Below are 23,912 nucleotides of genomic sequence, written 5' to 3' on the forward strand. Positions count from 1 at the left end.
CCCCCCCAACCTCCCACACACACTAGCGGCCAGTATGTTTTTTATTTTACTCCCTCCTACCACTGTACAAAAACATTTAACTACACATTTTCATGTGGTCGGGGTTTTTGGTCTTCGTTGACTGGCGTATATCACTCACTGACTTCTTCGTCGCTTGAAGATCTGTATTTTTCCTAACCTCGACCTATGTGAGAAAATTTTTATCTCTGAGTAAGGGAGTCTTGGATGTATTACAATCTGTATAAATCCATCATGAAGTGCTGAAAAGTTGTTGTTGGTGGTTGAAAATGTGTTCTTCATTTTTTTCGTATCTATTGTGAATTTCAGAAAATTCGTAGTCTGCCAAATAATATGAACTGTCACTTAAAATTACTTAACAAAATAAAATTATTAGGTTACAATACTAAATATCTACAACTATTACCTCAGGAAATTTTCTTAACAGAGCATATGTTTATATGAAACTTCTTGCTTCAAATGACAATTTTTGTCAATATTCAGAGTTGTGAGCTGGTCTCTCGAGACTGCCAATGTGTCTTACAATTAGTGTGTGACATTCACGCATTTCGGACAAGGAAAATCTAATTTAGTTCCTTTTGATTACCAATTTAGTGAATGAAGACAGAAGGCGCACGTGATAAACTTAGGTGACATGTGACAAACAGATTAATCTTGCTCCGATTTCGCTACGAATATACACGAGGTAAATAGTTTCGCCACGTGATGCCAAGCTGAACGAGTGATCTATGTTTTGCTGAAATAATAGAAAATTTGTTATTGTGGATACTAAGTTTTTCCTCTACTGTCTTCCACAAAAGTAGGCTATTCTGTTTCGAAAGTATGCCAACTGCTGCCGACTGGTTTAACCGAGACTACTGGACGTAGCAGCAAGAAAATATTCATTATTCAACAATTAAATCCCATCTTGTTGAGAAATAAATGTAATTAGAAGGATTCCGAATTATTACCTGTTTTACTGATTGGGCCTACTCCCAAGTCCAGTGCACTGTAGCGAGCTGCGTAGGACGAAATAAAAGGTGCATAGCGAATAAGGAAAGTGTGACAGGAAGAAAAAGGGGGGAATAGTGGTACCATTAGTACACTCCTCTCAAACTGCTTGTTGAGTATTTATGTTGGTATAATGGTCTATAGAGATATCCTACTATTGACCTGTTAATGGAACTCACGTGATAGAAGGCAGAATCAAACGCTCAAGGGAAGAGGCCGCATTGAGCAACAGCAGTACAGTGAATAAAGAACGAATATAAATATTACAGTGACGTATGGTATAACAGAAAAATTCAGATTCAGTCTGAGTTACCAGGAAAAAAGTGATACTGCTTCATTCTAAGAACTCAGTATAACGGAAGAAACATGTGTTTAGACTTTAGTGCAGCATTATGATTACTTCTTTCACAGGATAGAAATTACTTTGACAGTCAACTGTGATTATCGCTTTGCTCCGTTACACTTACCTGTTTACTTGCCCTTTTATTCCATTATCAACGAGTAAGTTACTTTTGTGAGTATACAGGGTGGTTTTTTCCACCGTGTACAAACTCTAGGAACTGATCGATGAGAGGATACGGAACGAAAAAGCTCTAATGAACTTATGTCCGGAAATGCATGGTTTCCATGCTAGAGAGCATTTGTTCAATCATACTTTGTTACAGAGACTGCGGTCCGACTGTGCGGCTGGTTCCGGCGGAGGTTAGAATCTTTCTTGAGGCATGGGTGTGTGTGTTTGTCGTTAGGATAAATTAAGTTCAGCAGTGTGTAAGCTTACGGATTGATGACCTTAGCAGTTAAGTCCCATAGGATTTCACACACATTTAAACATTTTTTGACTGCGGTCTAATACGCGCTGTACCATGCAGGCTAAAAATGGCTCTTAGCACTATGGGACTTAACATATATGGTAATCAGTTCCCTAGACTTAGAACTACTTAAATCTAACTAACCTAAGGACATCACACACATCCATGCCCGAGGCAGGATTCGAACCTGCGACCGTAGCGATCGCGCGGTTCCAGACTGTAGCGCCTAGAACCGCTCGGCCACCCCGGCCGGCCGTACCATGCAGCCACGGATGCAGTATGCATGTTTTCCTCTTAGACGGTAGTACTGTTCCTCATACGTCATGCCAAAAATGGCTCTGAGCACTATGGGACTCAACTGCTGTGGTCATTAGTCCCCTAGAACTTAGATCTACTTAAACCTAACTAACCTAAGGACATCACACACATCCATGCCCGAGGCAGGATTCAAACCTGCGACCGTAGCGATCGCGTGATTCCATACTGTAGCGCCTAGAACCGCTCGGCCACCCCGGCCGGCCGTACCATGCAGCCACGGATGCAGTATGCATGTTTTCCTCTTAGACGGTAGTACTGTTCCTCATACGTCATGACAAAAATGGCTCTGAGCACTATGGGACTCAACTGCTGTGGTCATTAGTCCCCTAGAACTTAGATCTACTTAAACCTAACTAACCTAAGGACATCACACACATCCATGCCCGAGGCAGGATTCGAACCTGCGACCGTAGAAGTCGCACGGTTCCGGACTGCGCGCCTAGAACCGCGAGACCACCGCGGCCGGCATACGTCATGCCCCAGCACCCTCTCCTGCCATAGTTATAGGTAATGTTGTGCCCAGTTCACTTCTCTTGCTGACTCAGCGTTGTACACAATGGTTCCGTATTCGGATCGAGAGCTTGTCGACAAGGTGTTTGTTTATGGAAAATCAAATGGCAACGGGAACCGCGCAGCAAGGTTGTATCCTCGCCGACAACAGCCACAGCATTCAATCTTTGCAAGTATTTCGCCGTTTGTCTGAGACAGGATCGTTTCAGGAAGTAGGAAATCATGAAGAACGTTGCCGAAATTTTCTTACACCAGTCTCGCACCAAAGTGCGATTAATACTGTGGAATGCGACCGCCGTGCCAGTACCAGGCAGTTGTCCCGCCAGTACAGGGTAAGCCAGACGATCGTGTGGAATATTCTCCATGACAATTGTTACTACCCTTACCACTTACAGCGTGTGCAGGGCTCACTAGCGACAGACTTTCCACACCGGAAACAGTTTTGTCACTGGTTTCTTGTTTCTTTAACAGTGTAACACCTACAACGCCTCCCGGTGTTAATAAACCAAAATAGCTCCCAAATTAGCTCCCATACCCTCGAAATATAAATTCAGAAAATGTCCCAAGCCCCTCCACAAGTAGTAATTTACGAAATAGAAATAAGAGACAAATAGAGGGAAATCTATAGCAGAAAAATAATAGAAAGTGAAAAGAATTTGAATCATAAATTTTGGAAGCACTGGAGGGGGGAAAAACGATAGAAATGGTTAAATTATTAGTTATTCTTATATATGAGAAAATCAGTGTTATAGTCACAGAACGTAGGTCTTGAACGCCAAAGATAGTGTTTACTAAAGTATAAATAGACATACAATGCAATTATGATACTCCAGTCTCTAACCTCTAGTCTGTTCAAAGGACGTACTGCTTTAGGAAGCAACAATAGGAGCTTTATTAAACCAGGGCGGAAGAATAAATCGCGACGAGATTGTTTTTTGGGAAGCAGTAATTTCAGATGAGAATGGGAATTTTTGTCATATTAGAGGAACGGGGAGGTGATCAATAATCTGACTTTAACGTCACTTCGTGTGAAGATTTAAATATTTTACGGAATTAACGATTTTTTGACAGATTCGGACTTTGTATTGTGACAGTGGAAAAGCTTCACTTCACGCGACTAGTAACCATAGTTCGTGACAGTTTATGGATATTAAACGGGAACAATCTCTTTATCGAAAGTGACAGAACATTGTTTAGTATCTCTGATATTTACGGGATTCCAGATTAGATACTTATTCAAAGAACCCCTTTGAATGCGATCGTGTGAATGAACTGATTTACTAATCCAGAATGAGATTTTCACTCTGCAGCGGAGTGTGCGCTGGTATGAAACTTCATGGCAGATTAAAACTGTGTGCCCGACCGAGACTCGAACTCGGGACCTTTGCCTTTCGCGGGCAAGTGCTCTACCAACTGAGCTACCGAAGCACGACTCACGCCCGGTACTCACAGCTTTACTTCTGCCAGTATCCGTCTCCTACCTACCTAACTTTACAGAAGCTCTTCTGCGAAACATGCAGAAATAGCACTCCTGGAAGAAAGGATACTGTGGAGACATGGCTTAGCCACAGCCTGGGGGATGTTTCCAGAATGAGATTTTCACTCTGCAGCGGAGTGTGCGCTGATATGAAACTTCCTGGCAGATTAAAACTGTGTGCCCGACCGAGACTCGAACTCGGGACCTTTGCCTTTCGCGGGCAAGTGCTCTACCAAGTGAGCTACCGAAGCACGACTCACGCCCGGTACTCACAGCTTTACTTCTGCCAGTATCCGTCTCCTACCTACCTAACTTTACAGAAGCTCTTCTGCGAAACATGCAGAAATAGCACTCCTGGAAGAAAGGATACTGTGGAGACATGGCTTAGCCACAGCCTGGGGGATGTTTCCAGAATGAGATTTTCACTCTGCAGCGGAGTGTGCGCTGATATGAAACTTCCTGGCAGATTAAAACTGTGTGCCCGACCGAGACTCGAACTCGGGACCTTTGCCTTTCGCGGGCAAGTGCTCTACCAACTGAGCTACCGAAGCACGACTCACGCCCGGTACTCACAGCTTCACTTCTGCCAGTATCTCATCTCCTACTTTCCAAACTTTACAGAAGCTCTTCTGCGAAACATGCAGAAATAGCACTCCTGGAAGAAAGGATACTGTGGAGACATGGCTTAGCCACAGCCTGGGGGATGTTTCCAGAATGAGATTTTCACTCTGCAGCGGAGTGTGCGCTGATATGAAACTTCCTGGCAGATTAAAACTGTGTGCCCGACCGAGACTCGAACTCGGGACCTTTGCCTTTCGCGGGCAAGTGCTCTACCAACTGAGCTACCAAAGCACGACTCACGTCCGGTACTCACAGCTTTACTTCTGCCAGTATCCGTCTCCTACCTTCCAAACTTTACAGAAGCTCTTCTGCGAAACATGCAGAACTAGCACTCCTGAAAGAAAGGATATTGCGGAGACATGGCTTAGCCACAGCCTGGGGGATGTTTCCAGAATGAGATTTTCACTCTGCAGCGGAGTGTGCGCTGATATGAAACTTCCTGGCAGATTAAAACTGTGTGCCCGACCGAGACTCGAACTCGGGACCTTTGCCTTTCGCGGGCAAGTGCTCTACCAACTGAGCTACCGAAGCACGACTCACGTCCGGTACTCACAGCTTTACTTCTGCCAGTATCCGTCTCCTACCTTCCAAACTTTACAGAAGCTCTTCTGCGAAACTTGCAGAACTAGCACTCCTGAAAGAAAGGATATTGCGGAGACATGGCTTAGCCACAGCCTGGGGGATGTTTCCAGAATGAGATTTTCACTCTGCAGCGGAGTGTGCGCTGATATGAAACTTCCTGGCAGATTAAAACTGTGTGCCCGACCGAGTCTCGAACTCGGGACCTTTGCCTTTCGCGGGCAAGTGCTCTACCAACTGAGCTACCGAAGCACGACTCACGCCCGGTACTCACAGCTTTACTTCTGCCAGTATCCGTCTCCTACCTTCCTAACTTTACAGAAGCTCTTCTGCGAAACATGCAGAAATAGCACTCCTGGAAGAAAGGATACTGTGGAGACATGGCTTAGCCACAGCCTGGGGGATGTTTCCAGAATGAGATTTTCACTCTGCAGCGGAGTGTGCGCTGATATGAAACTTCCTGGCAGATTAAAACTGTGTGCCCGACCGAGACTCGAACTCGGGACCTTTGCCTTTCGCGGGCAAGTGCTCTACCAAGTGAGCTACCGAAGCACGACTCACGCCCGGTACTCACAGCTTTACTTCTGCCAGTATCCGTCTCCTACCTACCTAACTTTACAGAAGCTCTTCTGCGAAACATGCAGAAATAGCACTCCTGGAAGAAAGGATACTGTGGAGACATGGCTTAGCCACAGCCTGGGGGATGTTTCCAGAATGAGATTTTCACTCTGCAGCGGAGTGTGCGCTGATATGAAACTTCCTGGCAGATTAAAACTGTGTGCCCGACCGAGACTCGAACTCGGGACCTTTGCCTTTCGCGGGCAAGTGCTCTACCAACTGAGCTACCGAAGCACGACTCACGCCCGGTACTCACAGCTTCACTTCTGCCAGTATCTCATCTCCTACTTTCCAAACTTTACAGAAGCTCTTCTGCGAAACATGCAGAAATAGCACTCCTGGAAGAAAGGATACTGTGGAGACATGGCTTAGCCACAGCCTGGGGGATGTTTCCAGAATGAGATTTTCACTCTGCAGCGGAGTGTGCGCTGATATGAAACTTCCTGGCAGATTAAAACTGTGTGCCCGACCGAGACTCGAACTCGGGACCTTTGCCTTTCGCGGGCAAGTGCTCTACCAACTGAGCTACCAAAGCACGACTCACGTCCGGTACTCACAGCTTTACTTCTGCCAGTATCCGTCTCCTACCTTCCAAACTTTACAGAAGCTCTTCTGCGAAACATGCAGAACTAGCACTCCTGAAAGAAAGGATATTGCGGAGACATGGCTTAGCCACAGCCTGGGGGATGTTTCCAGAATGAGATTTTCACTCTGCAGCGGAGTGTGCGCTGATATGAAACTTCCTGGCAGATTAAAACTGTGTGCCCGACCGAGACTCGAACTCGGGACCTTTGCCTTTCGCGGGCAAGTGCTCTACCAACTGAGCTACCGAAGCACGACTCACGTCCGGTACTCACAGCTTTACTTCTGCCAGTATCCGTCTCCTACCTTCCAAACTTTACAGAAGCTCTTCTGCGAAACTTGCAGAACTAGCACTCCTGAAAGAAAGGATATTGCGGAGACATGGCTTAGCCACAGCCTGGGGGATGTTTCCAGAATGAGATTTTCACTCTGCAGCGGAGTGTGCGCTGATATGAAACTTCCTGGCAGATTAAAACTGTGTGCCCGACCGAGTCTCGAACTCGGGACCTTTGCCTTTCGCGGGCAAGTGCTCTACCAACTGAGCTACCGAAGCACGACTCACGTCCGGTACTCACAGCTTTACTTCTGCCAGTATCCGTCTCCTACCTTCCTAACTTTACAGAAGCTCTTCTGCGAAACTTGCAGAACTAGCACTCCTGAAAGAAAGGATATTGCGGAGACATGGCTTAGCCACAGCCTGGGGGATGTTTCCAGAATGAGATTTTCACTCTGCAGCGGAGTGTGCGCTGATATGAAACTTCCTGGCAGATTAAAACTGTGTGCCCGACCGAGACTCGAACTCGGGACCTTTGCCTTTCGCGGGCAAGTGCTCTACCAAGTGGGCTACCGAAGCACGACTCACGCCCGGTACTCACAGCTTTACTTCTGCCAGTATCCGTCTCCTACCTACCTAACTTTACAGAAGCTCTTCTGCGAAACATGCAGAAATAGCACTCCTGGAAGAAAGGATACTGTGGAGACATGGCTTAGCCACAGCCTGGGGGATGTTTCCAGAATGAGATTTTCACTCTGCAGCGGAGTGTGCGCTGATATGAAACTTCCTGGCAGATTAAAACTGTGTGCCCGACCGAGACTCGAACTCGGGACCTTTGCCTTTCGCGGGCAAGTGCTCTACCAACTGAGCTACCGAAGCACGACTCACGCCCGGTACTCACAGCTTCACTTCTGCCAGTATCTCATCTCCTACTTTCCAAACTTTACAGAAGCTCTTCTGCGAAACATGCAGAAATAGCACTCCTGAAAGAAAGCACTTGCCCGCGAAAGGCAAAGGTCCCGAGTTCGAGTCTCGGTCGGGCACACAGTTTTAATCTGCCAGGAAGTTTGATTTATTAATAATTATTGTTAAATAAAGTAACGTGTTAATTTGAAACTGACTATTCGTCTTGAACTTTACTTCGATTTAGGTTCATAAATAATTAGGTTACGTGATTTTCACCAAGAATAAACTGCAGACTAGTAACTGAAACAAGTGAACGAGAATCTATTGAAAACACTAGTATTAATTTGCTTACGGTTTTTTCCTTCAGAACTGGGAAGACAATACGTGTAGTGACTCACTGGGGTTAATTTAAGAACTAGCCGGGATAAAACAAAACCCCTCAATACCAGTCAATGTAAAGATAAATTAACATTCCTACTTTCATGCAAGATACGGCAGTCGGGATAGAAAAAAGGTTCGCTACAGCAGGCAACCACGATTCCGGGATTTTGTGTCACCATCCTATTCACAGATGTGGTATCTTCAACTTTCATAATGGTGAGATAGTATGCAGAACCTCCATGGTGTGCTGACAACGAATCATCAGTATCGGTGCAGCCGGAAGGTGTGGGCCGTGATAACTGGTGACCGGTTTTTTGGAGCCAGTCTTCCTTCCACGTCGCCTAACAGGCCTCAACTATCGGCGCTTCTTGCGGGTGACTTTCCCTCCCCAGCTGGAAGAAGTACCATTTATGATTCGAAGGGTTATGTGGCTGCTACATGACGGTGCTCCAGGCCACTTCGCCGTTAACGGCCGGGCGCATCTCACTCGTGTCTTTCCTGGTCGATCGATCGGACGAGGGGGTCCAGTAGCATGGCCTCCTCGTTCACCGGATCTCAAACCGTTCGAGTTCTAGTTACGGGGCCACCTCAAAACTATCGTGTCTGAAGAGCCCATTCAAGATGTGGAAACAACTGTGGATACAAGCATGCGTTGAGGCACTGGGAAATCATTTTCAACACGTACTTTAACTATGGATGCATGGTACAGCTCGTATTATTCCGCAATCTCTGTAACAAGGTATGAGTGCCTTTCAAAACTTGATTATGGTAATTTGTGATCCTGCAAGCTCTATGCACATCAAGTACCTTAAGTTTACCTGGCTTTATTAAATTTTTTATCTTCCTTTGAGTTTTCTCTTCTATCCATCCATTAATTTGCGCTCTTGACTCTTCAGGTCGATTGAAGTCCAGTTCCTCGGCTCCCGAGTTGAAAGCAGTAGCCGCATGTTTGAATTCCTTTTTTATTTTAAAACCGCGTTTCAAGAAAATTTCATTAGCGATCTGAAGCGATACTTCATCGTACCCCTGAAAGAAACAAAAAGGTTAACACATTTGAAAATGAGATTAGTGATTAATATTTTGTTCTTCCAGTGAAAGACAGGTTTAACTGCTAATCAATTACAGATTTTTTTTCTGAATTCATTTGAATATTAGCACTGTAAGAGATAAAGAGAGAGAAGATGCATCACGAAGGTATTATCCGAATGGGAGGAACTCTGCACATGTGATGTACATGTGCAGCCATACAAACGATTACAGTTTCAGAAGAATTGGGTGATTTATTCAACAAAAAGGACTTCACAAATTGAGCAAGTCAGTATAGCGTAGGTCCTCCCCTGGCCCTAATGCAAACAGAATTGTCGGATGTTCTCCTGAGAGGTATCGCGTCAAATTCTGTTCAACTAGCGTGTTAGATTGTCAAAATCCCGAGTCGGTTGGATGGCGCTGCCCATAATGCTCCAAACGTTCTCAATTGGGGAGAGATCCTGGGACTTTTTGGACGATCTAATGCGCCAGTTGAACATAATTTGACACGGTACCCCTTAAAAGGACGTCCAACAACTCTATTAGGCGACGCCTTGCGTAAGGGCCAGAGATGGTCCATCGCGTTCTTGAGTTGCTCAATTTGTGAAGCTCTTTCTCCTGAGTAAATCACACAATTGTAATTATCTGTTTGTCTGCACATGTACCTCACATCACCAATGTAGGTCACATTCGGATAAATTCCTTCGTGATGCGTGTTTTAGTCTTTGAGTGCATATGCCTGAATTACTTCAAGAGGTAAGCAGACTGGAAACACAAGAATAGAGAAATCTCGTAGTCACAGTATTCTACATAAAAAAGTTTTATACAGGGTGTCCCATTTACCTTGACCACCCTAAATAACTGTTTGTCCAGATGCAAATGACAAAATGTTTTAAGCAAATGTTCTTTAGCCGTCACAGGGATATCAATCAGCATGATTGCCTTCGTTGTAGCTTTGTTTTTTATAAAGATTTGAACAGCGGTATGACATTTTTAAATGGCACCCTGTATTTTTTATTCGGAAATTAATTTCCTCTCATAAAGACCTATTCAAAAATGTATCACAGTGTACCATTCACTGAAACAACTTTATTAATTACATAACACAACACTGATGTTGACGCTCCCAGCGCTTAGTGCATGTACTCGGGGTAATGGTACACGTCCATGTGCTGACGTTGACAGAGGACAAGTGTAAACATAAGTAGAAAGCACACCCGTCATTCCGTCAACCACCGTCAGTTGAAGAGCTGTGTGAGCAGAATGTACATCAACGAAGAGAAGGTAGAAATGCTACTCATCTCTGAGGAGTGTAAGTTAGCAGAACAGAAATTGCAATACTTTTTTCTTATGTAGGGGTACATTTAGTACAGTGGTTTAGTCCTTTTAAATAGTGTTGTGTAGAGCAGGCAAACAGTAAAGGCTGTCCTTCCTACAAATTGTAACGACAAAATGTTTATTTTATTGTTGTTGTTGTTGTTGTTGTTGTTGAAGGTAGGCAAAGTGCTACGCACGCAGCAGAACTGTACAGAGAGCGATATCCTCACAAGAACCCACCTCCGCCACGGATGTTTTTCGTCGTACCACTCGCACAGACGAAGCTGTTGAAGTTACGGTTCTAGCTTCCGTTGCTATGAATCCACATGTGAGCACACGACAGGTTGTACACGAGATTGGCATTCCTAAAACCAGTGTACTTCGTATTCTTACACGTCACCAGTTCCATCCTTACCATGTACACTTACATCAAGTATTGCGTGGGAATTATTTCCAGAATCGTGTACAGTTCTGTCAACAGCAGCAAATCCTCGTCAACCCGAACTTCTTCTCCAATGTTCTATTTACCGATGAATGTTCCTTCTCAAACAAAGGACAGGCAAATACAAGGAACATGCATTATTCGTCCAGCAACAACCCACGATGGCTGAGACAGGTGGAACATCAGCGTCAATGGAGAGTTAAAGTCGGGTTCAAATGGTTCCAGTGGCTCTAAGCACTATGGGACTTAACATCTGAGGTCATCAGTCTCCTAGACTTAGAAATATCTTAAACCTAACTAACCTAAGGACATCACACGCACCCATGCCCGAGGCAGGGTTCGAACCTGCGACCGTAGCAGCCGCGTAGTTCCCGACTGAAGCACCTAGAAACGCTCGAACGTTTGATGTGGGATGCTTGGTACTACAATTATTGGCCCTTATTTCATCAATGGGTGTCTAAACGGCACAGCGTATGCCAACTTCCTCAGTCGAATACTTCCTCCTCTTCTGGAAGAAGTGGCGCTAAGAACCAGAATGCTTATGTGGTATCAAGACGATGGACGTCCAGCAGATAATGCCTTGCATGCACGTAGTGTTCTGAACCGAAGGTATCCTGCCAGATGGATTAGTCGAGGAGGAACAGTTACTTGGCCTTCTAGGTCTCCTTATTTAAATCCTCTGGACTTTTTTATTTGGGAATGCATTAAAGACCATGTCTATCGCGACATTCCAACAACTCCAGAGGACATGCAGGAACCTATCGTGCTTGCTCGTAATTCTCTTCAACAGGGAACACTGGAAGCAGTAAATAATTGTTTCATTCAACGAGTGCACCCGTGTATCGGTGCCCAGGGTCACCACGTTGCGCACCTTTGAATTTTCTACTCTTGGGGAATGGCACATGAGAGTCAAATTCAATTTTGTGTTATGTTTTACTTGGTTTTCATTTGTTTTCTGACAACTCCAACAAGTGGACGAGTTTGTGATCCAGGGCTCAAGGTCAATGTTCTGTTATGTAATTAATAACGTTATGTTTCAGTGAATGGTACACTGTGGTATATTTTTGAATAGGTCTTTAGGAGAGGAAATGAATTACCGAATAAAAAATAAAGGGTGCCATTTAAAAAAGTCACACCGCTGTTCATATCTTTGTAAAAAACAAAGCAACAACGAAGGCAGCCATGCTGATTGATGCCCCCCTGACGACTAAAGAACATTTACTTGAAACATTATGTAACTTGCACCTAGACAAACAGTTATTTAGGGTGGTCAAGATAAATTGAACACCCTGTATATAAAAAGCTTTATATATAAAGTTTTATATATATTTAGTCCCAAATCAGCCTTTTAAAGTAAATACCAGAAAGGTAAATCATTACCACATATACCACGGCAATACGAATTTGAAATAAATTGAAATAAGTAAAATGCGTCGATCTGTAGAGCTCAAATAGTCATTTTTAACTAATCCGCTAGCGGGAAACGAATTGTTTATCAGGAATCTGCATAAGAGGCTAAACTGTTAGACAAAAATGATCTGTTGCGATTTCTGATTTTATTGTTGATTGTATGAACAGTTCTGAGAAAAACAATGACATAGGAACATTATTTTGATGACATCATTTGATTTCAGTAAATATTGTTTCCAGCTTGTGTGGACAGTAGAAGCCTGATTTATAATTTCTGTGTAAATTTTACTGACAGAAATCAAATTAATGTGTTCTCGGTACTTAATGGAGACAATATTCACAATGCATAGCTAATTCAAGGGAACATTCTATTGCCATTTAACAGATAGTATCCAAATATTACCAAATTCTGGATTTGGCACGCCAGTGGTTACGTGTACATTGAAATTTCACTATCCGTCTCCCCAAACACCCTACTTGAATCGTTTGCCATGTGTATGCTGGCCTGGAACATTTGGTTTGTTACTGGTTAGTATTTCCGTTATCACGTAAACCTAAATTCATGACCTGGAAAACAGTTGCGCTTTAGGTCAGACACAGACTTACGACTGGAACAAAAGTTTGAAAAACCGGCGAACATCGGCTATTGATTGTGACCGCTCCGATCGAACATAAAGTGGCATCACAACAGAAAACGTACAGAAGTGAGAGATACGATTTTGCAAGATATTAGTCAGAACACCAAGACCTGTGTAACACCTTGTGGATAAGCGAACGTATTCTGTCAAACGAATTGACAATGGTAAGGATTGTAGCAAAATTTGTGTACAACGAGTGCTTGAATATGATTAAGCGCAACATATAGCGCAAATCTGACGAAAATTCAGCATTTACTTGAAAACGAATCAGACTTACTTTAAAAGGGTGTCGTAGGTGAGGGAAGTTGGGTTTAGGCCTATGATACTGAAGCTAAGCAGCAATCGTCGCAATGGAAGAGACGTTAGAGCGAGCACATGAAGTGGAAACGTCCACAGAAGGACCAAATTAAAGACTGCACTCTATCATGACACTCAACCCCCGCCCCTCACACACACACACACACACACACACACACACACACACACACACACACACAGGCTCTCGCACGCGCGTCCTACTTTACATGGGTATTTTCGACTGAAGACATGGTGACAGTTGGTCCCCACCAACCGAATTCACTCAGCTCTGGGTAGCTGATGCAAGTCCAGGGCGCGACAATTTGACGAAGTGGGTGAGTGTCGAATGGAACTGCAGATGATACTGAACGTCCTACCAAAGAAATATTCCAGGATGCATTTCAAAAGTGACAGAAACGTTGGGATGACGTAATAATTTTCATATATACCTCCAACTTTTCGATTTCACGTCTTAGAACTAACACCTACAGCCTCAGAGTAGATTTTTCTTCAAATGAAATTTGTTGTAAATAGGATCACAATATTTTAAAAAAATAGCTTCGTTAATCTCATCTCTTACGAAATAATATCAAATACCCAAGAAACACCGAAGATTAATTTGAAAGTAAGATCATAAACGTTCCTTCTAAGGAAGTCCTAATCCGTTACTGGATTTTTTAAGAAATCCATTAGACGATTTTTTCAGAAGTTTTTGACTTGTTCAAATTACATACCTTCTTTTATTCAACTAAATATTTTTCTGTTACGTCAAATATTCCAATAACTGGCTGCGAGTAATCACATCTAAATGCAAATTAAGGCGATAACTTCTAAATTGAATCATTTCAATCATTATATGTTTTCTCCAATTTATCCTCAGTTTTCAACTTTCATAAACATTTAATTTTGTAATAATGAGTAGAGGGTGTTTCTCAGTTCCCATAAAACAATATGTACAATATGGGAAAGTACGCGCATATATTAGACCTCCTCCCCCCATTCTGAAGGCGGCAGGGCTAAAATACAGTTAGCGAAAGGCTATTTGCAATTTGTATAGAAACCAGATGGCAGGTATTAGAGTCGAGGAACATGAAAGGGAGGCAGTGGTTGGGAAGGGCGTGAGACAGGGTTGTAGTCTCTCCCCGATGTTATTCAATCTGTATATTGAGCAAGCAGTGAAGGAAACAAAAGAAAAATTTGGAGTAGGTATTAAAATCCATGGAGAAGAAATAAAAACTTTGAGGTTCGCCGCTGACATCGTAATTCTGTCAGAGACAGCAAAGGACTTGGAAGAGCAGTTGAACGGAATTGATAGTGCCTTGAAAGGAGGATATAAGATGACCATCAACAAAAGCAAAACGAGGATAATTGAATGTAGTCGAATTAAGTCGGGTGATGCTGAGAGAATTAGATTAGGAAATGAAACACTTAAAGTAGTAAAGGAGTTTTGCTATTTGGGGAGCAAAATAATTGATGATGGTCGAAGTAGAGACGATATAAAATGTAGACTGGCAATGGCAAGCAAAGCGTTTCTGAAGAAGAGAAATTTGTTAACATCGAGTATAGATTTAAGTGTCAGGAAGTCATTTCTGAAAGTATTTGTATGGAGTGTAGCCATGTATGGAATTGAAACATGGACGATAAATAGTTTGGACAAGAAGAGAATAGAAGCTTTCGAAATGTGGTGCTACAGAAGAATGCTGAAGATTAGATGGGTAGATCACATAACTAATGAGGAAGTATTGAATCGGATTGGGGAGAAGAGAAGTTTGTGGCACAATTTTACCAGAAGAAGGGACTGGTTGGTAGGTCATGTTATGGGACATCAAGGGATCACCAATTTAGTATTGGAGGGCAGCGTGGAGGGTAAAAATCGTAGAGGGAGACCAAGAGATGACTAAGCAGATTCAGAAAGATGTAGGTTGCAGTAGGTACTGGGAGATGAAGAAACTTGCACAGAATAGAGTAGCATGGAGAGCTGCATCAAACCAGTCTCAGGACTGAAGACAACAACAACAACATATTAGAGCCTTGATTGAGATCTCAAGTCCATAAGTGTAGCTGTTCCGTATTATGGTGACAAACATATGCATAAGATAATGAATTCAACACTTAGGTCTACTGTGTGAACGGAAAACATAGAGTTACTATCGGATTATTAAATTTCTAACTAACCAACCAAAACTATGCTAACAACGATCAATGACATAATGTTGCAGTAGGGGAATAGATTGTGGGCCGTCAGTGTAAGACGTGATACCATCTGCACAATGTACTATGCGAGTACTTTGTTTCCTCTGTGTCTAAGAAATTGCAAATGTAAGCATCTTTATTATTATGTAGAAAATTACTAATCAGAGTTCTGGAGCGTTATAAATTTTACCCAGCAGATTTAGGAAAATGGAATATACTGTTCAAATGTTGTTCATGTGGTACTGAAATGGTACCGGTATACTCTTAGATGAGTTTATATGGACTTATATGTCTTTCCTGCCAACCCCTCAGTTTTCAGCACGGTTGTACCATCAGTAATCTATTGTTTTAATTCTGACTTTCATGTTTAGTAGTATACATGGCTCTCTGTCATAGAAAAACATCAGACCGCCACATCGAGCTTAGGTTCGCCACTCGGAGGCACTAGGTAACAGGAAACAACAGGGGGCAATCCAGAATTAGGGGAGATCTGCAAGCTGTGAGCAAGTGACACTTCCAGCTACTGAATACAACTTCGAAATACATGAAAAATACTAAAACTGAATCTAATGGAGTCTCAAAGAATATGAGGACATGAAATAGTGCGTCTTTATGTGATGAGTTCGCAGCAATATTGCATTTTGTTGTATGAGTTCTAGTTCATGAGTAACACAACAATTTATAAACTTTGATTTAACAAACATTGGAGATTAGACTACTGGCATACCGACGCAGCTTTGTTCTTTGTCGATGTGTTGAACCGGAGCTCAAAGTAAATACAATAACTGTTTACCTAACACTCCTATGACAATACAGTTACGACATATTTAATTAGCACACTTTAATCAAGTAAACCAGAGCACAACGTAATCCACAGAAACTCGTAGCATGACGTCAGCTGTAAGATGGCAAGAACTATGCCTCTTAGATGAAGACATTAAAGATCACCTAACCCATGTTGAGCGAACAGTAGGACTGAACAAAAAGAACTTACAAGGCACAATGCATCTTGTAGAGGTTATAGTATGGACGTTATAACATTTCAGCTCCTCAACACCAAATTAAAACGTTCCACTTCAATTTGTTTGCACTTATAGCGATCCCAGCTTCCTCAACCAAATTAAAATGTTGCATCAGGAGGTGTCTGCTTCGTGCAAAAGGTCTTGAGTTCATATTGACGACAACAAGTAATTCTTCATTACAGACGTTTATTTACAAACAGAACTGACAGACTTCACAGACTCAACAACTGACTCTCCGAGCTAACCGCACTGCATATCCCAACTGGCAACTGACAACTCCAAGGTGTATTAATATCTTTCCAAACAATGAGAGTCTTTGACAATGTGTTGTTTACAATACGATAGCAATTCACGACTTAAAACTAAATTAGACATTACAGAATTTTAGTACAGATTAAAGTAAGTAAAAGGATCAGTACATATAAATTCTTACAAGCATAATTTCCAAATAGATTTTATAACATTTTTCTACCAGCTTCTGGATAACCTTCACCAGATTTGTACCGATGTTTCCAGAAATATCTTGACATTTGATTCTGGATATTTCTTGAGTGATTTAGAACAACTATTTATATGTAAAATGATTTAAATCGTGTTTCAAAACGTAAATAAATCTTTTTAGCAATATTTCTTGATACAAATCGTCTTTCGAAATTAGGTTATAAAACAGTTTTCACAAGTTTTCGTATTTTTGCGATCATAATATAGAATTTCTCCATAGAAAGTTCCAGAAGTGTGCATTAAACGTTCATTTACAGTCTTTCTCTTTAGCTGGTGAGTTTTTAAAGTATCTTGTCCATATTATACGAAATAATTTAGCTCAAAACTGATAATTTATACAATTAATCAGAGCTACAGCAAACAGTGAGTCTTTCTTTTACAAAATGAAATATAATTACAAAATTGAATGAAAATAGGTTACTAACACTAATATTTATTTACATTAATTCTATTTTTGTTCTTTCTGTGCAAAATGTCCTAATATTGACACAGTACAATATTTAAACATCACCAAAGTTTCCCTTTACATTTTGCATATCTGTATCGACATCCCCTAAAAGTCTACAGTATCGAATACTTCAATATGTCCCAATATGTCCTGTAATGTTACAACGTACTGGAATAAGTAATATCGGGTGGTGGTTTTAAAGTAATTCATATGACATGAAAACTTAGTGGAAACACGCCGATTTACTGGAGGCTAGTTTACCCCAAGAAAGTACTCAGAATTGATCATGGCCGCTCGGAGACCGGCTAAGGGAAGCGACAATAAGCAGCTTAGGGCGGCTCAAGCTCTGAGAAAGTGGTAACGGGGAGCAGCCTCCAGCCGCCTTAAGATGAGTGACAGTGAGTGGGTGGTTGACCCCGACTCCATGCTGGTGTACCGGGAAACAGACAGAGAACTTGTAGGCCTGTTTATAAATGTCCGTCGTCCCATTTTCAGGGAAACATGCGAGAAAGTCGCTCAAAGCTATGGTGGAGCGGTCAACAGAGGTCAAAATATGCGTGTCCGTGGCTAGAGCAACTTCACACTGAATTCACGGTCCACAGAGTGAAGCAAATCAGATGAAGAGCGACAGAATGAAATACGCCGGCCTCCGATGGGAACATAGGATGAAGGAATTTGAAGTACTCTCCTGGGAGTCAGAATTCCAGAAAACTTGGTGTTGTGCAGATGCTAACCTTGATGGGTGGCCTGGGAGGAGCTAAATAACAGAAGTTGAGAGGAAGGGAAATTTTGTGGGAATTTGTTCACTTCCCAGAGCAGGCATTGGTCAGTGCTGGGAGGTGACGCATAATTAACGCGACTCGTGCTGCAATTGGCGTAATTGATTTTGCTGGAGGGGAAACCGAGGCAAAGAGTGGACTGGCAGAAGTCTCCATAGAAGTCCTCCATTCCCAGCTTACCTAGAGTGTGGACATGGCATTCTTTATTCAGCTTGCCTGAGAGAGAGTGAGCATCTCTGCAGTTTAGTACTTAGCAAATGGAACGATTGAGCTTGGAGATAGAAAGTTTTGGTTCAGCTACGTATTGAGCAAGATAGCTAGGAGGGAATAGACGAGCGCAGCCTTTCAGCAGTACGAGGTCGGCCGACGTCCGCACAACGACGCCGCTCCGCCACACTGAATTCGGTGATATTGCGCCCGCTCCAGCCAGTGATTAAATTGTTGGATCACGTCGGCAAAGTTTCCATGAGGGTTCCATGGGCCGTGTATTCTAGAATTCTTCTCGCACTTCGCATTACACCTGGGTCAGTCGATAGGAATTACTTTTGAGTATGGCGCTTTACTCCATGCAAACGCAATTTATAACCACTGCCTGATAGGAGAGTCTTGTAATGTCACGATTGAAGTTCTTGAGTTAAAATAAATTTGTGCCTATCGACTGCATCAGTTTTCAATCAAGTAGTTGAAATCCCAAGTCACTTTCTTAATTAATTTTATGTTCAACATTTGCACCTGGTGTTCAATAGCTGAATATAACATCAACGTGCACCCCTATTTAATTAAAAGGGATGAATTCTGAATAAATTAATGTCAACACTGCCACCACAGTTCAATCAGGAGTCACAGGGCCATATTACGTTTTTGCGTTATCCAATACTGCATCAGTTTTGAATCTCAGTTGATCTGTTTGTCAATTAGTTGGGGTGAACACACGCCACAACCACCTAAGTGATGGGTGGGGTGTTACACAGCATGTGTCCCTTTGCACCTTTATCTCATAAATACGTTTCATATTAGTTTTAAGTAACATTTATTTGGCAAATTATGTCTTCTGTTGGCAGATGAAATTGGTATCTCTTAAATATGTCGTAAGTACCGCAAGGAAGAACAGATGTTTGTGTACCTTTTTCGTAAGACAACCACTTACATATAAATGCACTTATGACGTATTGTTAACGTAGAAAATGACAGCATTAATATTTGTATTGACAACTGCTAAAATATTCGTATTAGAATGATTTGGAAGATTGATGAGTAATCAACATGAGGAGACACTTTTATCTTTTATTTTCTTTTTTTCTTGGGTATGTTGTGTGTTAAGGGGAGGTTTGCTATACTTGGCCCAAAAAAGCATGTTCTTTGAGAATTATTTTCTCAGGATGTGTTATAGATATCAATGTAAATTTTTTTCAAAATCTTTACTGATGTTGCCTTTACAAACTGGAAGTTTTCGACCGGAAATGTCGAAGAGCAAAGGCGGAAGTGCCGTCGGAACGAGACAAAATTTCGATGTATACCTCCACGATCGGTATGTAACAGGTCAGACGGCTAGTCTGAAATCAAAATTGAGTTGACGTTAGCGAAGTGTATAAGATTCTTTAGGAGTTTTACCTCGCTTAAGTTATTTGGACCATAGGAAACAAAATGGCGACCATATGAAAAAATAGAGTTTTTTTCATCGATTTTTCGACTTCGTCGGCCAAGTAAAGATATTTATAGTTGATGGATCGGAATAAAAATGGTACAACTCCTAGACAAGTTGGTTAGCTGCTTCGTCGAAACAAAGAATCATGGCTATCGGTTCCGTAGATCTGAAGTTACCATACCGCGCGATAAAAAAATTCATTTCGAGAAAAACGCGTTTGAAGTTTTGACTACATATAAATGCAATATTATGCAACGTACGTTCAATCTGCTATTCCGGGTCCATAAACTAGTCCTTCCTCTCCCTCATAGAGGGCGTTCTGCTCGATGTGGGCCATCCTGCGCTGCTCCAGAGCCGCTCGCACGGCCGGTGACAAGCGGTTTTGAACCGCTTTAATCCGGTGGTCGTCCGAATGCTTGGCGAACTGCGTCGAATAGAGTCCCAGGGTGGCGTCCCTCGTTGTCATGGTCTTCAGAATTTCTGAATACCCTTCGTTGAAGCTGCTCACTGCCAGGCAAGTCGCAATCTGCACAGTCTTCGGATCAGAATGCAAATGCTTGGGGGCTAACTTCCAAACACACGCGTTCAAACTTTCATTTAAATTTTGTGTGTTTCCTCCCAAGCACCGGTACAATAACTCAACCTCCGAAAGAAAAAAAACTGGTGCGTGAAAAAGTCCGATTTCAGGCCGGTGCACTTTTTTTCTTCAACCACGAATAACAAACATTTCCGTTCCGTATTAGGAAAAACCGTTTCAGGGGTGGATTCTAAACACTTTTATGGATCCAAAAATGAAATTTAAAATAATCGATTTTTTGAACCAAAGTGTAGTAAATCTCCCCTTAATGAAATGTATTTGCCGATTACAGTTAATTTAATGAACGTTCTGTAAGAAGCCATGAGTTTCACTATCGTGGTCTGCTTTCGGAGGTTTGAAGTAGTTGGCGCAGCAGCGCCTCATGATCTTGCTTTAGAGTGTGACCTGAGAAATGGTGGCTGGCAGTCGGCGTAGACTGAAGTTCGACTTAGTTTTCAGGGTGCCAGTACAGCCGCATCCGTCTCAGCACTCAGAAAATCCACGCGGACAGAAACTGAGCAGCCGCTTGGACATAAGTAGAAATATGCGCAGGACAAAAATTTGTGAGAGATAGTTTTGTATTGCCAGTATGTGAGGAATCTCGCTGCGAAGTCCTAGTGCGGGGATTTTTCTTCGTCCTGTGTAAATGATTGTATGTCGCTCTTACACCTCGCTTCATAAAGTACTTCCAGAAATTCTGATTACGTCGATTTGCAGTTTTACACAAAATCATAATTTCATTTTATTCTGTCCATAGAAAATGTATTGAAATAACATGTTTACAAATAAGAAAGTACACATCATAATTTAAAATGGCAATCATATTCATAATTAGTACATTATGTAAACAGAAACATTGTTGCACCAAGAATTAAATTTGCAAAACTCATTCAGAAATAACCTTGTCAATCTATCATGAAAATAAAGCAGAAAAGAAGTTAAAGAAAATATAGTAAAAAGGGAAAAAAGTATTGTATATCAGCCTGCAGTGTTGTCTTCTCACCTACCACGTTCAGACTCCTGAGATTTCATGTCCCGACTCGTATAACTTTATCCTTCCTTTCGTTATTCAGTCTTTTTCTCATGGTCACCTCTACCCTGACAGTCGCCTCCTGGAGGTGCAAATGGGGAATTAGTCTGGAATCTTCAGCCGTTGGAGAGATCACCGAGACAGTTTTTCAGTTAAAGGCCTCATGCCCTATGCATACACATCACGTGTCTATAATGCAGTGGTTTACGTTGACTTCTGCATCCTTATTGCAGTTACGTACTACGAACACAGAAATGGAAGTTCAATCGTTTTTATTGGACAGCGTTTAAGGAAACCTTTTGCACGTAGTAGGCGCGAATTGTTTCGCGGCACTGCGTGTACTAGATTCCAAACCTGTTTTCTATGTACCCTTCCCCAATGGTCCAATCGAAATTATTTGCAAAGCACGTTGCTAGCCCCACTGCTGATTTAAGGCCCTAATGGATTGTAATGGATCTGAACGTGGCAAGAATAGCAGTTGGTATTAATAGATGGGACTGTTGAGGGAGGGTACACAGGAAACAGGTTTAGAATCTAGTAGATGCAGTGGTGAGAAACAATTCCCGTTTACGACACGCAAAGTGTTTCTTTAAAAGCTGACCAATGAAAACGATTGTATTTCCTTTTCTGTGTACATAACAAGTAACTGCAAATGTTTTGTAGAAGACCCACTGCAATCGCTAATGACGATTAAGACCGTACCACGCAGACTACTATTAGCAAATAAAAACAAATGATGCACCATTTAGAACCGAACCTTCGACCTCCTGCATGCTAACCCAAAACGCTGTCCACAGCACAAACTACACAGCGCTGTCCATCTACTGACAGAGATCGTTACCGTACAAGTGATTACAGCGTTGCCAGATTGCCGATCTTTAACGTCCATTTACTGCCCGAAATATGCACAGGACGAAATTTTGTGAGAGACATTTTCGTATTCCCAGTATGTGAGGATATGACAGAGAAGCCATCAACAAAGAGTTGGGAGCGAGGAGAGATTGGAGGTGATTATCGCCGTGCGTGTGTATTGCTGCACATTGTGTTCGTGGCTGGTGAAAAATATCTGTGTGCGGGTAGTGCTATACATACGATATCGGTGTGTACCGCGGTTAAAGAACTAGTGACTTTGCGTGTGTCTTTGCTCCGTTGGCGGAACTGAGTTTTGATTCATTAAGCATAAAATAGAGATATGCAGACCGGTAAGCTATCTGCACGTGGTGAAGGTAGGGTTTTCGATTGTACACAGAAAAACGGTTTAATACATACAAAGGACTGTGAAATGAGACAGGAAATAGAGTAACATATTTTCGTGCCGTATATTCATACGAAGAACTTTAATTGTGAATGTACCTTGTGGTGATCGCTGAGTGACTGAAATCGTTGCGTAAACAACTGTTCTGATTAAAAGCACTTAATAATGATTTATAGCAAAATCGACTTGGTTTCCGAACGGATATACTGTTGTAATTGCCGCGCCGCGATCATAAACCATAAATTTGAAAACTGTGGCTAAAGTGTGTATCAAACATTATGACGTCACAGTACCTCATGCGTTAATGCAACAAAGCGAGTTTTATTCTCGGCGTTGTTTGCAAATACGTAGAATGCAGTTAACTCTAAATACCGAGCGTACCTGTTAAATTCACAACTGGTGCTCACGATGAAGGAGAGCATCAAGACGACAGCAGTTAGTGGCTTACACGCTCAAGGATCATGGGGTACCGACGAGGATTTCGACGACTCGCTGGCAGCAACAGGGAAGTGGGAACCGTTTTGAAGGATCATTGACTAAGAGACACTACAGACTACATCATTCCAATCAGTGATGACAAAAACTCTTTATATATAAACAGCAATAACTTTTCTTGTCCATTCATTTTATGTAAATGTAAACTTTCATACAGTAACACTATTCAGCTTTATATACAGTAACATTCGGAACAGTAGATGAAACTTGGTATTCTTCATTTAATTATTATCTTTTGTAGTCATAATAACTTTGCAAACCCATCAAATTCCTAGACAGTCCTTTTTGCAAAGAATACAAAGTAGTCACTAATACTTATGAGATAAGAGTTAAACGGTTTTGGTTTGTTTTCATTTGGTTTTAACTACCATTATTTATTTACTTATGTAGTCTGTAAGTGTTAACCTGCATCTGCATGTTTGGTTGTTCTTTACGTTACCTTGTAGGAATTGCTGCGCTCTGCCAATGTGCTTTGCGCGCTATTCATTAACGGCCATTGCATTATTAGGTAAAAACACGTCAAGAATTGAAACTTCCTGGCAGATTAAAACTGTGTGCCCGACCGAGACTCGAACTCGGGACCTTTGCCTTTCGCGGGCAAGTGCTCTACCATCTGAGCTACCGAAGCACGACTCACGCCCGGTACTCACAGCTTTACTTCTGCCAGTATCCGTCTCCTACCTTCCAAACTTTACAGAAGCTCTCCTGCGAACCTTGCAGAACTAGCACTCCTGAAAGAAAGGATATTGCGGAG

At 42.2% G+C, this 23,912-nt stretch overlaps 1 protein-coding gene across 1 annotated transcript in view; it reads right to left on the reverse strand.

Moving 5' to 3' along the window:
* LOC126335464 (serpin B6-like) overlaps nucleotides 1-23,912 on the reverse strand; it is a 147,086-nt gene that overhangs the window by 54,550 nt on the left and 68,624 nt on the right. Inside the window, exon 4 of the mRNA XM_049998775.1 lies at nucleotides 8,902-9,109. Coding sequence (XP_049854732.1) covers nucleotides 8,902-9,109 — 208 coding nt within the window. The remainder of the gene's footprint in view (nucleotides 1-8,901; nucleotides 9,110-23,912) is intronic.

This window comes from Schistocerca gregaria, chromosome 2, assembly GCF_023897955.1.
Source record: "Schistocerca gregaria isolate iqSchGreg1 chromosome 2, iqSchGreg1.2, whole genome shotgun sequence".
Lineage (NCBI taxonomy): Eukaryota > Metazoa > Arthropoda > Insecta > Orthoptera > Acrididae > Schistocerca > Schistocerca gregaria.